We start from the raw sequence: 18,995 nt of genomic DNA on the forward strand, positions 1-18,995 counted from the left end.
CCCAAAGGGATCTGGGCTGATCTGGATCCAATGGCTGCAGTAGCTGTGCCATTCCTAAATCCAGTTTGGGAGAGCCACAGCCGTGTTGCTGTGTGAGCTCTGAGGTATCTGATGGCGGGAGATGCTCAGGTTTGTCCTGTTTGCATCCCCAGCTCCTGCAGAGCCGCTGTCAAACAGCGCCAGGGGATGCTCCTGGCACTGACCCTGGCCTGGCTCAGGGCTCAGCTTTCCTCCATCAATCCCACTTCAGAGCTTCACTCTGGGGGGAAGGTGTTAGTGGGTTGGGAGCAGCACAATCCAGAGAATTGGAGGATGGCTTTATGTTGGTAATTCTGGGAATGGGTTTCTCTGGCAGGATGCTGGACGCCGGGGATTTCTGCCCTCCTTTCTCAGGAGAGTTTGGGTTTCTCGTGTCAGTGCTGTTCCACAGCTCCCACCATCCCTGCTCCTTTCACTGACACTTCCCCAGCTTCCCAGTGTCCTTTCTGAGGGGAAGAAAGGAACATCCATGGTGGCACCCCTTGGCTGCCTGGGGCTCCAGCTGCTCCTGGAGCTGCAGCGTGTCCGGCACAGCCGCTCTCAGCGGGGCTGGGCCTTGGTTCAGGCCCCACAGTCCCTGTCAGTGCCCACTCCCCACTGGGCTCACGCTCTGGCCGTGTGGGGCTGCTGAAGGCTCAGCGGCTCTGGCTGAGCACTCCCAGCTCTGCAGCTCCTGACTCATCCCAGGGATGGGGTCCCGCAGACCCGGTCAGGGCCGTGTTGCCAACGGGGCCCTGCTTTGGGGTGGCCATGGGTACCTGCTGCTCCTCCACCCTCAGCAGCCCCACAGCAGAGGGGTCCTCTGGGAGCCCAGGCAAGGGATCCAGCTGTGCCATTCCCTCTGTGTCCACAGCAGCTCTCCCAAAAGTCCTTTGGGCTCCCTGAAATCCTGTCTCCTGAGGTGATCCATGCCAGGAAGTCCCAGGGCCTCTGGGCCTGTCCCAGGGGGTGTTTTTGCCATTCCCAGTCGTGGTCACTTCAGCTGCTGATGTGCTCAGGCCTGAGTGGCAGCCCTCAGCCAGAGCTGGCTTACAGGACAAACCCTGGGCATTATGTGACTAACACCATCAGTTTTAGTTAGCTAAAAATAGATGACCAAGGTGCTTCTGCAGCTGTTTAACACCAAGCCATCTGCTTTGGAGACTTTCACATAATCTTGTGTGGTTACCTTCAAGAAATGTGTCATTCTAAGAAAGTTTCCCAACTGACATGAATAGAGGGTTGTAGGATATTTTAGGGGAAGCCCTCCAAGCCAAGGGACTGGGCTCTGGCCAAGCCATGGGCCCTCCTGGTCAGCAAAAGTGCCAAGAGATCCAGGAGTTTATGTGCTAGAAGTATCATCAAGTCACTTTGACTTGCTCATTTGGGCCTATGAACGCTGAACCCACTTTTGGAGCAAATTTGGAGACCTCACCTTCTATTGGATGCACCAAGTAGGATTTTCCCAAGTGCTTCCAAGAGTTCTCCAGGTCCTCGCTGTGAAATGGGGCTCCCCAGTGCCTGCGGACTCTGGATGATGGTAAAGTGTTTAGGCAATTGGGGATGTGTCTTTCTCAGTCCCTATCCTTTCTCTCCTGTAATAATGATTAGGTGCATTACCTTGCTTTTTTTTGCTTCTTGCTAAAGCCAAGCATGTAGTTGTATTGAATGTATAATTTTACTTCTGTTGCCTTAACACTCACAGTAAAATAAGACCATTCTTCCCATTGGTTTCTGTGTTCTTTAAATCAGCCCTGTCAGCTGGCAGAACAGGTATCAGAACCTGATGAAAGCCAGGCTCTGCTGTGATCTAGCTGGGCCTATGGAATGCAGAGGGCCACTGTCAGTCCATGGAACCCATGGGAGCAGGGCTCAGATGGGAGAAAGGCGTGCACCAAGGAACCCCAGAGACCCTGATGGAGTCAGGGCTGCAGGGTGTCACACAGGAAGGGACCTCATGGCAGCAGGAGAGCACTGTGAGGCTGGGGAACAACGTGGCACCAAGGTTCCACTGGGACTTGACAGAACCCCATGGACGTGGATGGCCCCAAACGGGGCCCAGAGACACTTCCCAGACAAAGCCCAGGGAGGGGGATTTGCTTTATTCAGCACCGGGTGTGCAGGGATATCTCCTCCTGACAGCACACAGCACACAGAGATTACAATGGATGGTTATACTCTATGCACATTCATGGTTTTCCTTAGAAAAGGTGTGGTTATGCAAACGATCTCTCAGCACTCATTACCATCATTAGCATGCGCCAGGCGCAGGCGCAGCGCGCACTGGTGCTGGCTCTGAGGAAGGCTCTGCGTTTTCCTCGGGGGTCTCCTGATGAAAGCTGGACGTCTTCATCGCCGTGCCCTTTGCACCTTTCTCCTCTAGGCGTGCACAGTCTCTTGTTGGCTGTTTCAGCAATTTCCTCACTGGTTTTAGCAAGCTCTGCCCTTCATTTCTGCCAGTTTTTTTCCCTGTTTCTTGCCAACTTTCATCCTGTGTCTTGAGCTTGTGGCTGAATTTTTGCAAGCTTCCATATTGGGTGCAGTGTCTCTTATTCTTGCCCAGGTATGCCTGGGCACAGTGCTTTTAACCCTTTCACAGCCAAGGACTGGAGAGCCTCTCCTGGACACTGGGAATTCCTGCAGGTGCACCCACCTTTGCAGACAATGAGGCTCCAACCTCACTGTAAGAGGGCCCAGCTTTTACACTGTTAAACAAACAAGCTGACACCACTGCTGGTGTGGGAACATCTGGTTTCATTCTCCTGATTGGCTTCTCCCAAAGCCTGGCCAGGGCTCAAGGAGGAACCAAGGGAGGTGACTTTGATCCCACAGCCTCAAACAAAGCCAGATCTGGCCTGCTTTCTAAATACAGGATTGTAAATCCATATTTCACCAATGAACACATACAGAGATCATATTGCTAATAATGATTCATTGATGAGTGGATACAAATATAACCTTTGGTTGGAAGGTTCATCTGGAGCTCAGCTTTGCCTCAGGGCCTGTTGTTCAGGCCTCAGTCAGGGCCTGGTGAGGCCTCAGTGCTTCACTCAGTGCTTTGACCTACAGATGAACTGCAACCTTCAGAACAATTTCAAAAACACAGTTTAGATTTAGGTATTAGGCACAAAAGCATCACCTCTTGTTCTTCAATTAAGTGCTGCTGAAGTGCATTACTCAGAGCTATAATTTTAATTCCTTTTAAAACCTGCCTAATTAGTTGCTATTCTCTGTTCTTTATCAAATGCCCATTCTTTTCTTGAGACTGTGTCTCTTTAGACAAGTCCCAATACTCCATTTCCAGCACAAGGTGTCACAACAACTCCAACATGGAATCATAACACACCAAGTGCTCACACTGCAATGATGGCAGTGACTGCCACAAATGCATTTCACAGCAGCCTCCAATTTGGGAGCCAATCCCACCATGAGGAATTTTCTTCTTTCTGCCTCTCTTCTACTGATCTTTCTATTGAGGTGATTCCTGATTGTTGGACCTCAAACCCAGCACTGATAGACATTCCTGCAACATTCCTGTCCTGGAATAGCCCAGGATCCTCCCTGGCCAGCAAGCAGATAATCCAAGGCCGTGCAGTTCTGCAGAGCCCCATTTGTGTTTGTTGGAGCTCGCAGGATGTGCTGTTGGATATTTTCACAGCATCACTTCTTACTTCTTCTAATAATTGATTTAGTTCATTAATGTAAATTGGGTGCAGCCATGCACAGCCAGGGGTTTCCATTTCCCCAGTGGGCCATTGTTAAGGGCATGGAGCACATCTGGGAGATAAGTTCTCCATGGGGACAGGTTCCCATCTTCTCATTTTTTCAGCTGCTCTTTTAACAACCCCTTCACCCATTCAACCAATCCTGCAGCTTGTGGTTTGTCTGGGATATGAAAAACCTGGCAGTCTTAATCACTGCATTTCTCACAGTAATAGAAAAAGCACTCTGCATCACAGCATCAGCAAATCCTATAGAAATAGCCAATTTAATCCCCTTCTGCTTTATGCCTTGTATAGAGTTCACAAAGTTTACCACTGACATTTGGGTCTTGGCCAGTCCTTTTATGTAGAGTATTTAGTGTCAGTGAGCAGCTAAAGCTGACATATTAGTACTGTCAGCCTTATTTAATAGTATCAATTTTTAATTACATAGATACAAATATAAATTATTGTGTTATATTATATACAACTATTACAATTAATTTATTATTATTATTATTACTACTATCATTATAATTATATCACTAGCACAAATGAACCTGAGCTCAAGATTGAAACCTTCTGTCACCCTGTGTGGGAGTGACAACAACAATTTTTCCTTCTGTTGGTGCTGTTTCCAAAGTGTCATTAACAAAGTTCACCCCCGTCTTCCCAAACCCACAAGTTCTTTTCCTTTTCCCATATGTAATTTTTTGATGCATTTGAAGCCATCCAGGGGTGCAGCCTCTCTTACCCAACTGCCCCACTGCTCCCACGGGGCTCTGACCTCAGCCCACTCCAGAGCCAGGGAACTCCAGGGAAGGGCTTCCCATCTGGGAATTTCTGATGGCACTGATTCCTCACATTGACATTGAACAAGTGACATTTTGTTGGGATCTGGCCAGACTGGGCCAGTTTTGTTTTACCAGTGGGCAGGGTCAGCACCAAAGACACAGACACCAACTAAAGGAATCAGTGTCATTTCCTGTAGCTCAAAGCAGCAAAGAATCACAAAAGGAGCAGCTCAGCAATGCACCCAACCATCCCCACCAAAGATTGCCTGCAGTGATTGAGAAAGATCCAGCCCCAGTTACCCTCAGGCTTTACCATCCCCCAGACCCACACAGCAGCTGGGGAAGCTGTCACAGCCAAGGGCTGCAGAGCCACTCCTGGGCACTGGCAATTCCTGCAGGTGCCTCCAGCCACAGCTGAGGCTCCAACCCCGCTGGGAGAGGGCCCAGCTCTGACAGTGCTGAATGAACAAACTGACAGCACTTCTAGTGTGGCAACATCTGGTTTCATCCTCCTCTTGGCTCCCTCCCAAAGCCTGGCCAGGGCCCCAGGAGGGACCAAGGGAGCTGACTTTGACCATTCAGCCGCAAACAAGGCCAGATGTCAGATTTCATGGCCTTGTCTGGCTTCTAAATACACAAAGGTCAATACATGTTTCACTAATGAGTGGCTAAATCTATCCCAGTGCTAATGACCATGCATATTTCATCAGGGAGCAGATACAAAGATAACCTTTGGTTGGAAGGCTCATCCAGAGGCCACCTTGGGCTCAGGGCCTGCTGTTCAGGCCTCACTCAGGGCTGCTGTCCAGGCCTTGGCACTTCAGGGACGTGGTTTAGTTCTGGGCTTGGCACTGCTGGGTGAGCAGCTGCACTGGGTGAGCTCAGAGGGCTTTTCCAACAGAAAGGATTCTGTGATTCCATGATTCTATCCACTGCATTCAGCTGGGTCCATGTTAGCAGCATTCATTTGCTCAGAAAGTCTCCTCTTGCCCAGCTCCTGTGGCCTGAGGCTTCAGCTCCTTCAGCTCCTGGTGCTGAGCTGCTCATGCTGAACGAGACAACTCAGAGAGAAGAGCACAGTCCATGCAATTCCTTCTGGGACACGGAGAGGGGAGGCTGTGCAAACAGGAGCATTGTTTGCTGTGGCCTCCTCTCTGCCCTTCACGCCTTTCAGCGCTTGGAACCAGCCAAGAGCTTTCTCCAAGAGTGCAATGGAGCAGCTGTTCCTGCTCCTGGCTCTGGCTCTCTCCTGTCTCTGCCCTTGCCTGCTTCTGTCCCTCGTGCTGTGCCCTCTGTTCCCCCAGGGCTCGTTGGCTGCTGCCCAGGACTGTGGCACTGGCACAGATCCAGTGCTCCAGAGCCTCCTTTCTGTGCCCTTGGAGCTGCCTGGGCACAGCAGCCTTTTCCATCTGCAAGCTCCCCATGGACAGGGAGTGCCCAGCTCCGTTCCTTGCACAGCCTCCAGGAGCCCAGGGCTGCCATCTCAAGTCCCTGCTGGCACTGGGAGCTCCCAGGTGCCTCAGGCTGCTGTGACACCGCTGCACACGGGAGGGAACAGGGGCAGGGGCTGTGCTGAAAGTCAGCTCCATCTGCTGCTGCTGCTGCTGCTGCTGTGGGGTCATTTGTGCAGCCCTGGCCCAGAGTCAGGGATCAGATCCTGCCAGTCTCTTCCAGCCCAGGCTGCTCAGAGTTTGGGCCTTGGAGCCTCAGGAGGGCAAAGGCAGATGCTCCTGGTCCCTCTGTGTGCCCGTGTTCAGCAGTGCTGCTCCATCAGTCTGTGCCCAGTAACGGGGAAAAGCCTCAGCCCTGCAGGGCCAGGAGCTGCCGGGCTCTGCCTGAGCAGCTCAGCCAGCAGGAAGGGAGCTGCTCCACACAGGAACCAGGAGCAAAGGACATTCCTTTGATAGGACATGTTTTCTATTTAAAGGAAAAAAAAGGAAAAAGGAAAAAAATAGCTAAATTGTAAAAGATTAGAATAAAATCCAAGTGTTAGTGAAAAAACATCACATAATGTTAGTGAAAAAATCAAAACATAAATGCAAAGTTACATTCTTTGCATTAGGAGGTAAATGATCTTTTTAAAAAGAGAACTCAGTTATTTACATTGTACATGTGCTGATGCCATGGATCCATCTTGCTGATCTCAGCACCCTTTTTTAAAAGTTTTTGAGGTTGTTTCTAACATTGTTAAATTGTGGGCGAAGCAATGGGAGAGTGCTTTGTGCCCTGCCAGCTCCAAGCAGGACTGGGAATGGAAACACTTTCAAACCCCAAATCCTTTAGAAGATGCCCTTCCTTCTCACCCTGTGAATGAGCTGCACATTCCCGTTGAAACTGTCAGGGGGTTCATAAAGACTCAAATCCCACTTGCAGCTTTTTGCTCTGGTTTGACAGTGCAAAAGGGCAATTCTCCATCCACCAGCTCCAGACTGCACTGCCTCAGGAGCACGGCCCACTCGCCAGCTTTGGCCTACTCGTGGCACTGCTAGAGGAGGAAGAAAGTGCAACTGCACAGTTCCAGCCAATCAAGAAGGAAGAGTGGGACAGACAGAACATCCTGGGGAGATCCAGGCGTTCAGCTGGGACTGTGGAGAGTTTGGGTCCTTGCCAATTGGATGTGTGTCCCCAGCTGCAATCTCTGGGCCTGCAGCAGAGTCTCACTCACCTGCCAAAGCAGAAAGCTCAGGCGCTGTGCTCGCAATGGGCTCGTCTGATGCAGAGCTGTCAGAGCAATGTGAGGGCAGAGCCAGCCCAGCTGGGCCCAGGACTGAGCCCAGCAGAGCCCTGGCAGAGCCCAGAGCAGCCTCAGCAGCCGCAGAGCCTGGCTGCAAGGAGAGAAAGCAGAAACCGCCCGTCAGCTGAGGGCTCCTGTGCCCTTGTGCCAAGGCCTGCGGTGCCCAGGCCATGCTGGCTGTGCCCAGAGCTGTGCGCAGAGCTGCCCATCCCTGCTGCCTTTGGCAGCAGAGCAGGAGGGCAGGACATGTGCCCAGTCTGCAGCCAGCCACGGCACATCCAGCCCTCAGCAGCTGCCCAGAGCCAAAAAGCAGCTGGGCAGCGACTGAAGAATTCATTGCATCTGCCCCAGCAAAGGGGGAACCTTTGGTGCCCGGCCAGGCCGTGCCAGGCCCAGATCTGGGAGCATCCCCCTGCCTGTTGTCGACTCACCTGCAAGTTGGGCCTGGAGCCTGGCTTTGAAGAAGGTGCCAGAATCCAAGTCCATCATCTTCAGCTGGCCAGGCCGAGGAAGAGATTGTCACCCTTGAGCTTGTCCTTGGTGTCTCCAGCAGCAGCCCCACCTGGTACAGCTTCTCCAGGGGCTCCTTCTCCTTCCCTGGGGCCAGATCAGCTGTCAGGGCTCTGCCCAGGGCCCCAGCCATCCATGAACCAGACAAACAAAACCAGGGGGGATGGTGGCCACCAGTGCTTGCCACACCAGGTCTCCAGCTCAGCTCCAGCCCAAGTGCTGCGTGTTCCCTTCTGCTGACCCCTGCTCAGAGCTACAGGCAGCACAAAACCAGCCTGGTTTGCTTTGCCACTGAGTGCCAAGAGATGTGTGGAGCTGGTACCTGCCAGGCCCCTGGAAACAACTGTGCACATGGATCTCTCCCATCTTCTAGGGCAGAGGAACACCCTGCACCCAAGGATGGCAGAAAAGCTCTTCTAAGGATGGCCTGTCTGAGGGTTGCATGGACAAACACCTCTTAATGATATCCTGGCACTCTGGGGAGAGAAACCAGAAATCACCAGTCAGCTGGAGAAGTTGCCCCCCTGTTCCCGTGCCCAGGCCATGCTGGGTGTGCCCAGAGCTGGGCCTAAACTTCCCCATGGATGCTCTGTTTGGAGGAGAGCAGGAGAGCAGGACCTGTGCCACCTCCTCAGCAGCTGCCAGAGCGGGATGCCCACGAGCCCGCTGCTGTCTCCCAGCACTGGGATTCCCCCCATGCCCAGAGATGAGGATCCACCTTGAGAGAGCCATCGTGGGAACAAGATCCGCCCCCGAATGATCTCCTGGCCCCTCCTGAACGGGTGCTTGCCCATGACCAGGTGGCACAGCAGGAGGCCCAGGGACCAGATTGTCGCTGCCTCGCCGTGGTAGCGTTGGTGCTGGATCCACTCTGGTGGGCTGTAGGACAGGGTTCCTGTGGAACACAGACACAGCTCAGCAGGGGGATGCTGCTGCTCCCAGAGCCTGGCCCCAGCATCCCTGGCCATGTGGGGGCTGCCCCAGAGCCGCACGGGGTGAGCGCTGCCCTCTCGCCAGCACCTGGGACTTGTGTACAAACTCGGGGCTGGAAAAGAAGCCACAGGTGCTGGAAGAGGGCAGCAGAAACCCTGGGAAGGCCCAACCATGACACACAAAAGAAAAACCCACCCAGTGGTGGAGAAAACCCACTCTCCTCCCCATCTGCATGGCCCCCAAAAATGTTAATAAGCCAAGGCAAACAAGGGGAGCAGAGCAGTCCAAGCCCTTCCTCGCCTGCACACCAAACCATCCGGGGCACGGGGTCAGAGCCCCCTCTCTGCTACCCCCATGGGGGTTTGTGTCGGGCTGGCTGCCCCAGCTCCAGCCCCAGCCCAGGCCACAGTGGGTGCTGAAGGCTGTCGGCAGGGCCGGCAGCTGGCCCCCCTCACACCCCACTCAAATCAACTCGGCTGCAGCATCAATCCCATCCCAGCTGCAATAGGGGGAAGCCCTGGTGCTGCACCCAGGCTGGGCCATGAGATGCCCAGGAGCATCCCCTGGAGGGCTCACCTGCAAACTGGGTGTAGGCTGTGTCTTGGAGGAAGGCGCCACAGCCAAAGTCGATGAGTTTCAGCTGCCCGCTGGCCAGGTCGAGCAGGATGTTCTCGGGCTTGATGTCCCTGTGCAGGACCCCGCAGGCGGTGCAGTGCCGCACGGCCTCCAGCACCTGGCGGAACAGCGCCCGCGCCTCCTCCTCGGGCAGGAACCCCCGCTCCGCCAGGAAACCCGAGAGCTCCTGGCACCGCTCCGGACGCTCCAGCACCAGCAGGAAGCTGTCGGGGAGCTCGAGCCACTCCAGGAGCTGAATGACAGCGGCACAGCCACGGGACACCTTGGCCAGCAGCACGATCTCCAGCGGCGCGCTGCTGCCGTCGGGCTGCGGGAGGAGCGCGGTGCAGTCAGTGGGGCTGAGGCCATGCCGGGGCTCTGGGAGCCCTCAGCCAGCCCGGGATGCTCTGCACGCCCCCTCAGCCCACGCCCGCTCTCCCCGCAGGGCTCCCGGCGGCTCCCACCCTGCCGGGCCCCGGCTCCTCGCCGCCCGGCCCGGCCCAGCTGCTGCCGCTGGCCCCGCTCACTCACCAGCTCGCCCCAGTGCCGGATGCGATCCCGCGGCACGCGTTTGATGGCCACCTGCGAGCGAGGGAGAGCAGCGGGCTGAGCTCGCCGCCCGTCCTGCCCAGCCCCGACCTTCTCCTCCTTGTCCGCCTTCTCCTCCTCCTCCTCCTCCCCCTCCGCCCGCCGCCGGCCCCGCCGCTCACCGGGGCGCCGTCCGAGAGCCGCGTCCCCGAGCAGACACTGCCGAAGCCGCCGCGCCCCAGCAGCGAACCCACTCGGTACCGCTCCTGCAGGGCCTCCTGCGCCTTCCCTGCGGGCGAGAGGTGGCTGTCAGCGCTCGGCCCGGGGCCAGCAACGGCCCCCGAGCGCCCCCCGAGCGGCCCAGGCCGGGCATCCCCACCCGCCCCGGGCCCCGGCGGCTCGGGGCCGGCGGCCGCGCTGCCGAGCGGCGGAGCTCGGGCCGGGGAAGCCGCAGCGGAGGCGGCGGGAGCGGCCGCGCCGCCTGTATCCTCCGCGGGACCCGGGAGGAGCCGGGGCCGGGGCCGGGGCCGAGGCCGGGATCGGGACGGGACTTCACGTCGGGGCCGGGGCCGGGCTCGGGGCCGGGCTCGGGCCAGGCGGAGCCGAAGGGCGGCGATGCCGCCCCCGCCCCAGTCACTGACGCCCGCCCAGCAGCGCCACCGCCAGTACGGCCAGAGCCGGGCGGAGGCGAGAGCGCGGCGGGACGGCCGGGGCCGGGCACGGGGCAGCCCCGCCCGGGGCCGGGGGCGGGCCAGGGGCATGGCCCGGCCCGGCAGGGGAGAGGGAGGCGGGGAGAGTAGAGGAACGCCGGGCAAGGGACCCCGAGAGAAGGGTGCCCGACCGCGGGAAGGGAAGATAAAGAGAAACAAAAAGATAAAGAGAAAGAAGGAAAGACTGCTCTAAAATATCTGTTTTTCTGCTTCCGCTGCTGCTGCTGCCGCTGCTGCTGCCGCCGCTGCCGCCGCTGCAACTGAAGCACCGGGGCCGTTCGTCCCCGTGTCCGTTCCCCGCTCGCCCCACGAGCCCCACGTTCGAGCCCCGCGCACCCCGGGCACAGCCCCTGAGTCTGTCCAAACACGGGAACTTTGCAGCGGTGAGCCCAGATGCAGAGCCCTGACTCCTGCACACTGGCACAGCAATCCCCTCGCTTGCTGCTGTGCATTGTCCTGGCTGAGGGTCAAACACTGTCAGGCCACCATTCCTTGCTGTAGGATTCCTACCTGAGCCCAGCACTGCACTTACATCTCCAGTGTTGCCTTCCAGTAAAACCAGGGGAAGGAAAACTCTGTGTGGCTCATGGTATTTTTGAGTGTCTAAAGATCACTAAGTCACCGATCTTAGAGGTGAAGTGCATCTGGAATTCCTGGGATGGAGAAGTAGTGCAACATGGAAAAGGGGAGCATAGAAATAAATAGAGGAAAAAATCTTGGATTGTTTATTTCATTTTCATTTCCCTTCTGGAAAGCTGTTTCCGTTTTCCAGGAATCTTCTCCTGTCTCTCTTCCCAAGAATGTCTCATGGAGAACAAGGTCAAGCTTCTGTCACAAGATTTGCCAGCAGGAAATTATGCCACTGGTGAAATTTTCATGATGACTGTTTGTGCTGGCTTAGGACAAATTTTGGGAGGAAACCTCCAAAAGGGGTCTGTTTTGCAGAGATAGCCAAAAACTCCACAACTTTGTGTAAGTTGTAAAGCCGGTATGTTTATTATTACAGTGCCGGATGCATGCAGAGATTACTCTCCTTAAAAGACATGCGTACCTCTGGGAACTTCAGGTCCCTTTTTATCCTCCTCTCAAATACATATCCATACAATTTCACAATAGGTTCATACATATTCATTTTTACAAATTTCGCGTGGCATTTGCCACTAGTTCTTCTTTATCAGAAAGAATTCTTAGGTCAGGTTGACCTGCTTTCACAGCAGTCTCTCTGTCTCTCTTTATCACCCTCTGTCCCGTCCCCCCCTTATCTCTGTCCTTCACTGAATCAGTTTCCCTGAGCCTAGGCTTTGCAGTCAGGCTACATAGCTATGTTTTCTAACCACAGACTCAAAGATGTACATTTCACCTAAATCCAAATGGATTTCTACTCTGGAGAATTTCTCCTCTGTCTCAGAAGCACTCCTCCCTCTGTCCCTCACACGCTGGCCCTGCCTGGTGTTCCTCATCCCTTTCCCCACCGCTCTCCTGCCCTTCCCCTCTGCTAGAAGGCGGACAAAGCTGCCTTGGACAGCAAAGTCGATTACAGCCAGTGTGAAGAGAACATGGAGGAGCTGGATGAGAGGATGCAGGAGTTGCAGAGCCAGATTTCAGGCCAGGAGCAGCACTGGAACAATACCCAGCAGCAGTTCAGCAATGCAATTGAAGACACGGTGAGGGGTACCTCGTCCCCACCACGAGGAACTGGCACCTTTGGGACTTGACAGCCTGAGGCAGCATCCCTTTGAGGATCCCCCTCCAGGCTTTTCCCTGGAGAGCTCCATGTCACATCCTGGAGCAGCTGGCTGAGGCTGTGCACCTGTTCACAGCTGGATCACCTGGAGCTGAAGGCTTTCCGTAAACACCTGGAGGACTCCTGGAACAGGAACATGGAGGAACTTGAGGATAGGCTGTTGCGTGAAAATGCTGCTGGGATTAAGAAGTGAGGGCAATGGAGATTCTGATGGCTTTGGGGACAGCGATGGCAACTGCTCCTGCCAGGCAGGGCTGTCACACACCATGCCCCTGAGCTGGGTCGTGCCCTGCCCTCCTGGCCGTGCACACGGGGGAGCTTTGGTGCCACAGAGGGGCTGAAAGCGCTGCAGGGGCTGCTTGGGATGGTGGCATGGGTGCCTGTGCCCTTCACCTGGCATCAGCCAGCACCTTGGGATGGGGAGAAACAGGCTCAAGAGCCCACGGTTCACCCTGCAATGGCCGTGACCCTGTGCAGTGAGCTGCCCAGCAGCTGGCTGCTGCAGGGAGCTGCTGCCTGTGTGCTGCAGGGCTGAGGCCCCAGGAGCTCAGCCAGCCCTCTTCCCTCCCGCTCCTTAGGCAGCTGCCAGTCCCTTTCTCATGCCTGTCCTGTGACCACATGCTCAGCGTGCAGGTTCCTGGCCAGTGAGCAGCACCAGTGCCTCGGGGGCAGTGGGGCTGGCATGGGGGGAGATGGGTGCCAGCAGTGACCTGCTGTGCTGGCACAGGGGGACAGTGTCTGCTTGGGAGGGGCTGATGTGGGGAGCCCCCTCTGCAGCCCTGCCCATCAGCAGGGGCTGTGGGGCTCATCCCAAGGGCTACAGGCAGCGGGATGCCATGGGCTACAATCCCATGGCTTTGGGGGTGCTGCCTCCAACAGGAACAGGTTCTATGTCCCCTGTCACACACCTGTGACTCCTGCCCTCCCCAGGTACCCCGAGACACTCCCGTATTTGCAGCCCATGCCCCCCAGCAAGGAGCCACCGCCCAGCCAAAGGTGAGGGCCCTGAGGACACATCCCCAGTGCCTGGGGTGCAGAGCAGCCCTGACACAGCAAGGAGGGCTCTGCACCTGGGCTGGGGCAGAGCAGCCAGGGGGGACGGGGCAGGGCAGGGGGGCAGAGGGCAGCTGTGGAGGGCCAGTGCTTGCCCCAGGGCTGGGGGCTTTTGCATTCCTTGCCTTGCACTGCCCTGTCTGGCCCATCTCTCTGTCCCAAGGCTGCTGAAAGCACATCTGATGAGCTGCGTCTGTTTGCAGTCTGAGCTCAGGCTTGGAGGGCTGTTGGGGAAGATGAAACAGGAAAGCCTTATAAATATGATTGCCTGGCAAAAGATTTTGAGAATATGGAAACTATAAGTGAGATTGAAATGAAAGCAAGCTTCAAGATCCCTTAGTTACTGAACAACAGGAAAACAATGGTGTGGGTGGCTGAAGGTAATCCCCTTTTGATGAAACAAGACCCTCTGCTTGCAGGCAGGTCCAAGGGTCCGAGCACCTGGCAGCTTGGCAGAAGGGGTCCAAAGAGGAGTTTTTAGGGTTTAAAATGTAGCACAGTATGGTAATGTAGTGATTGTTATAGGCTGTATGGAAATGCTATAGGATTTGTATCTTGTAATAGATTGGTTAAGTGAGAATCAGAATATTCAACTCAGAAGATGATTTATTGTATTGGAACAGGAACTTAGCTCTTACTTTTCTATGCTCTTAGCTCTTAGCTCTTACTCTTACCTCTTGTCTATTAACTCTTGCCTTTTATCCTCATACCCCTTTTACTCTCTTATGCTTTTACTCTCTTACCCTCTCATCCTCTCTACCCCTCTCTTCTCTCAGGCCAGCTCTGAGCTGCAGCTGGCAGCTCCAAGCAGGGCCTGCACCCACGCCCTTTGCAATAAACTGTCCACGACCTGGCTTCAGAGATCTCTCGTCTCCGTTCATCCTGACCGTTCTACCCCCATCAATCCTACAGACGGGGATTGGGTGCCTCCTGTGAAAGGAGTTCCCAAAACCAACCCCTGCAGCTGGGACAGCCCAGCTCCTCCTGCCAGTTGGTGTCCTGTGCACAGGGACCTGCCTGGTGCCATGGCCAGCACACCTGGCCATGGGGACAGAGCCAGCAGATCCAGCCTGGTGGGATGGGTTTGGGGCTCCTGCAGCAGGTGGACAGGAGCTGGCAGGGACATGTCCCTGCAGGCAGCACTGCCAGTGCCCTCCCTGGCACAGCAGGGTGATGCCCTGCATGCCACAGGGCTGGGCACTGAGTGTCCTCTGCCTCATCCCACAGGAGGCCGCTGATCTGTGCCAGTGTCCCCGTGTGCCGCAGAGCTCTGGGGACCATCAGAGCAGCAGCTCCACCATGCAGAACATCAAGGCTTCCCCACATACAAGTGCACAGCTGCAGCGTCTCCTGGTACACAACAAGGTAGGTGTGATGAAGGTGGGGACACAGAATGGTGACTGAGGCTTGATGGCATTGCTGACTATCCAGGGGGAATCTGTGCCTTCAGTCTCCAGGGAGACCTGAGTTGGATTATTGGGGTGTGCTGGATTGGGCCCTGCATTGCAGCCAGCTGCCCTCTCCTCCTCAGCCCAGTGTGACCCTGCTGCACGGTGATGGACACATCTCGAGGGGCTGTAATGACCAGCATCGTACGGCGATCAGGACACAGGATGCGTCAGGTATGGCCCTGTCAGGGCAAGGGGGTCAATAACGACAGGGGGCTGATTATCTGCAGGGTGCCAGCTGGGGGATGAGTAGGGCTCTGTGTACAGAGCTGGGTAATGTGGCGTGGGTATTTTGTGTCTGGAGTAAGAAGGAAGAGGCAGAATGGAACAGGAGGACTGGCACATGGGGCAACTGAGCTTGGAGCTGGAGTAACCTGGGAGAATGGCCATGCCCAGTGTGGGACAAGAGCTTGAGTCCTGGTGTGCTGGGGCCAGCACCTGTGGCGGCTCACCCTTGCCCTTCACGCCCAGGCCCTGCTGCCTCAGGAGAGCACGGCCAGGCACAGCTCCTCGACAGGTCTCATGGGCCCCAGGGCTCGAGCAGCCTCTGCAGCCTCGCCAGACATCAACAGCCCCCGGCCAGCTGGAAAGGACTCAGTGCCCAATGCTCGACCTGGGACATCTTGTCCAAAACGAGAAACGCCTGTGACAATTGTCATAAGGAACTTGACTTTTTACTTGTATATGGTTATTAAGTTTGTTGTATATAGATATTAGGTTAATAAAAACTGTTAAAATTATAGGCAGAGCTTTGTCTCACAGCTCATCTGTCAGCTTCCTCCTGCCCTTCCTTTCTGCGGGGCAGCGTTAGGGGCTGGCCCAGCGGCTTTCCTCCCGCACGGCTGCAGCCCCTTGCCCACAGCTCCCTGGCGGGAGCCAGAGCTGCTTTGCAGCCGGGCACCCCCGCCATGTCCTGCAGCCCGGGCCGGCTCCTGCCCGCTGCCGGCGAGGCCCCGCAGCTGGGCCCGGCCATCCCGGGCCAGAGCAGCTCCCTGCCCGGGGGAACACAGGGGGACACGGGGGGATGTGAAATACAAAGCTGTGTGTCCTGTCAGGTACACACAGGCAATGTGTGTATTTGTGATTGCGACATGTGTGGAGACCGACAATGGGACAGTTGTGAATTCTAATAATAACTGAGGAAAGTAAAGCATGAAAGAAGTCCTTTGAACCCATCTTTTGTTTACAATTAACCTTGGTTGATTTAGGAGCATTGGCATTAAAGCATTAAGAATGTTGCTTCTTGCTTGTAGTTAATCCTTGAAGAGTTCTGCAATAATAACCTTTTGAAGTATAATTTTAGAACATTGCTTGTATCCTTGAAACTACAGCTTTGGAATATATATAAAGGAAACAAGCTTATCTCAGGCCTTAATAAAGCAGAGAAAAACAGCTTGAGAAAGGAAGATGAACACCACCTCAAGGATTTATGGTTTCAACCAAGGGAAGCTGGACATCACTGTTGTTAGATTTATAGTCTTTGCAATTAAAAGGAGGACCTACATCTGGAGAGCTGGACCTCACCAGATGGGATTCGTCTTTCTTCTTTTGGAAACCGGACCATCACCATCTGGGGATACTCCTTTTGGGATACATCCTGAGAAAAACTAAATCACAATAGTGTATAGAATTGTGACGTAAAAATTGGGAATAGAAACTGCTGATGAGTAAAAATTGGAATAGAAACTGCTGAGAAAGATGATGAGTACCCCTATAAATACCTGTAAGCCTCAATTGTGGGTGTGCAGTTGGAGGGAAAACTTCCCCCACTGTAGCCAGTGCTTAATTGCTCATACTTTACCATATTAATTAATAAATCGATTGCTGCTTGAATATTGGCCTAGTCAAGCCTCTTATTTATACCATCCAAAACTGTAAAAGGAAACCTTCCTGCTGAACTGGACTAGACTAGAGGGAAATCAAGGCAGAGCCATGGTTTGTCAGGACTTGCTGCATCCTAATCAGCCCTGTGGTGCATTTGGAGCTGAGCCCTTGAACCTCAGGGCCTGAGAGGAGATTGTACAAACCTTTCAAGGAGTCAAAGTCATAAGAAAACCCCAAAATGTCTCAAAGCATGAATGGGTCCAACTGAGGTCCATCCCAACACAGGCTGCTCATGGACTCCTTGGAGGAGAGAACTGGAGGCCAGGATGGCACAAAAAACCTATGAGAGACTCAGTGTGGAAAGGAGAATCCAAAGTACCTTAAAAAACCTTGAGTATCTCAAGGCATTAATGAGCCCCACTGAGTGTCAGTGCAAAGCTCTCCAGGGACTCGTTAAAGCAGATAATTGGGGCCATGATTGCACAAACCTCTCACAGAGTCTGTATCAAAAGGGAAACACCAAGTACCTTCAAATAACTGAAGAACCCTGAAGTATTAATGAGCCCCACTGAGTGTTGTTACTGACAAAGCCTCTCCAGGGACTAATTACAGCAGATAATTGGAGGCCATGATTGCACAAACCTCTCAGAGACTCCAAGGCCAAAGCCAAAGCCAAAGTCCTTTGAAAAACCTGCAGTCCCTGCAGGGAGCATGAAGGAGACCCCAGGGCCATTGCTGAGCAAGGCTCCCCAGGGACTCCTTGCAGCAGATCCTTGAGGCCACTGGGATGTGGGCTAGGGGGGGATGCTGAGGGCAGCACAAGGGGCTGACAGTGCCCAGCCTGGCTGGGGCTGTGCCAGGAGGCCCCAGGGCCTCAGGACAAGGTGTCTCCTCCCAGCCCTTGCTGGCACAGACCCTGCTGTGCCCCAGGGCACCAAGACTTGGCTTCTCTGTGTCCCCACCTGTCTCTAAGTTCAGCCTGTGAAAAATAAAAAAAAGTTTCCCTTTGATCTGATTAAACCTGGCAGTGACAGAAATCAGCAGAGGGCCCCTAACAGGCAGCATCAGTGTTGCTTTTCCAGCCTCCTCAGGGTTGCTCTGACGTTGCCATCAGAGCCTGCAGAGCCAGAGCTGCCCCTGGGCAGTGCCTGAGCTGGGAGGGCTCTGCAGGGCAGAGCTGAGCCCCCAGGGCTGGGCTGGGCTCTGGCAGCACTGGCAGGGCCCAGCCCTGGGCACAGGGAAGCAGCTGCTGGCAGGGACAGCTCCAGGCAGCAGAGCCCTGGGCAGGCAGTGGGGGGAAAGTGCCCCCAGCCTGTGCTGGGATATTTCAAGTCCTCTCCAAACCCAACTATTCCATGATTACTTTTCTTACAGATCTTCTTGCCAAGGCACAGCAAATGTCCAACAGCAGCTCCATCAGGCACTTCCTCCTGCTGGCATTGGCAGACACACGGCAGCTGCAGCTCCTGCACTTCTGCCTCTTGCTGGGCATCTCCCTGGCTGCCCTCCTGGGCAACGGCCTCATCATCAGCGCCGTAGCCTGCGGCCACCACCTGCACACGCCCATGTTCTTCTTCCTGCTCAACCTGGCCCTCGCTGACCTGGGCTCCATCTGCACCACTGTCCCCAAAGCCATGCACAATTCCCTCTGGGACACCAGCAACATCTCCTACACTGGATGTGCTGCTCAGCTCTTTTTCTTTACGTTCTTCATCTCAGCAGAATTTTATCTCCTGACCATCATGTGCTACGACCGCTACGTGTCCATCTGCAAACCCCTGCACTACGGGACCCTCCTGAGCAGCAGAGCTTGTGCCCACATGGCAGCAGCTGCCTGGGCCAGTGCCTTTCTCAATGCTCTCATGCACACGGCCAATACATTTTCCCTGCCCCTGTGCCATGGCAATGCCCTGGGCCAGTTCTTCTGTGAAATCCCACAGATCCTCAAGCTCTCCTGCTCACATTCCTACCTCAGGGAACTTGGGCTTCTTGCTGTTAGTGTCTTTTTAGCACTTGGTTGTTTCATGTTCATTGTTTTCTCCTATGTGCAGATCTTCAGGGCTGTGCTGAGGATCCCCTCTGAGCAGGGACGGCACAAAGCCTTTTCCACCTGCCTCCCTCACCTGGCTGTGGTTTCTCTGTTCCTCAGCACTGCATTGTTTGCCCACCTGAAGCCCCCCTCCATCTCCTCCCCATCCCTGGATCTGGCCCTGGCCATTCTGTACTCGGTGGTGCCTCCAGCCCTGGACCCCCTCATCTACAGCCTGAGGAACCAGGAGCTCAAGGCTGCAGTGTGGAGACTGATGACTGGATGGTTACAGAAACACTAAACTGCTGGCCAATTTCTGCATATCACTTGTAATAAAAGTCATCTTTGATACTT

At 55.0% G+C, this 18,995-nt stretch overlaps 3 protein-coding genes across 3 annotated transcripts in view; 1 reads left to right on the forward strand and 2 right to left on the reverse strand.

Moving 5' to 3' along the window:
• Window positions 1-18,995, reverse strand: part of LOC118700706 (zinc finger protein 268-like) — a 260,704-nt gene that overhangs the window by 155,402 nt on the left and 86,307 nt on the right.
• Window positions 8,127-10,612, reverse strand: LOC118700700 (serine/threonine-protein kinase pim-1-like; the record flags this gene model as incomplete). The annotated part of the gene is made up of 5 exons (XM_036405297.2): window positions 8,127-8,233; window positions 8,476-8,652; window positions 9,267-9,633; window positions 9,837-9,887; window positions 10,016-10,612. Coding segments are annotated over 5 exons (1,299 nt in total), but the record flags the coding sequence as incomplete, so codon positions are not given.
• LOC118700724 (olfactory receptor 14J1-like) lies at window positions 18,010-18,942 on the forward strand. The gene has a single exon (XM_036405315.1). The coding sequence runs from the start codon at window positions 18,010-18,012 to the stop codon at window positions 18,940-18,942; it is 933 nt and encodes a 310-aa protein (XP_036261208.1).

Source organism: Molothrus ater, chromosome 35 (genome assembly GCF_012460135.2).
Source record: "Molothrus ater isolate BHLD 08-10-18 breed brown headed cowbird chromosome 35, BPBGC_Mater_1.1, whole genome shotgun sequence".
NCBI classification, from domain to species: Eukaryota; Metazoa; Chordata; class Aves; order Passeriformes; family Icteridae; genus Molothrus; species Molothrus ater.

What these genes read in the sequence shown, in the direction of transcription:
- LOC118700724 (XM_036405315.1), top strand. Translation starts at nt 18,010, where the DNA reads ATGTCCAACAGCAGCTCCATCAGGCACTTCCTCCTGCTGGCATTGGCA.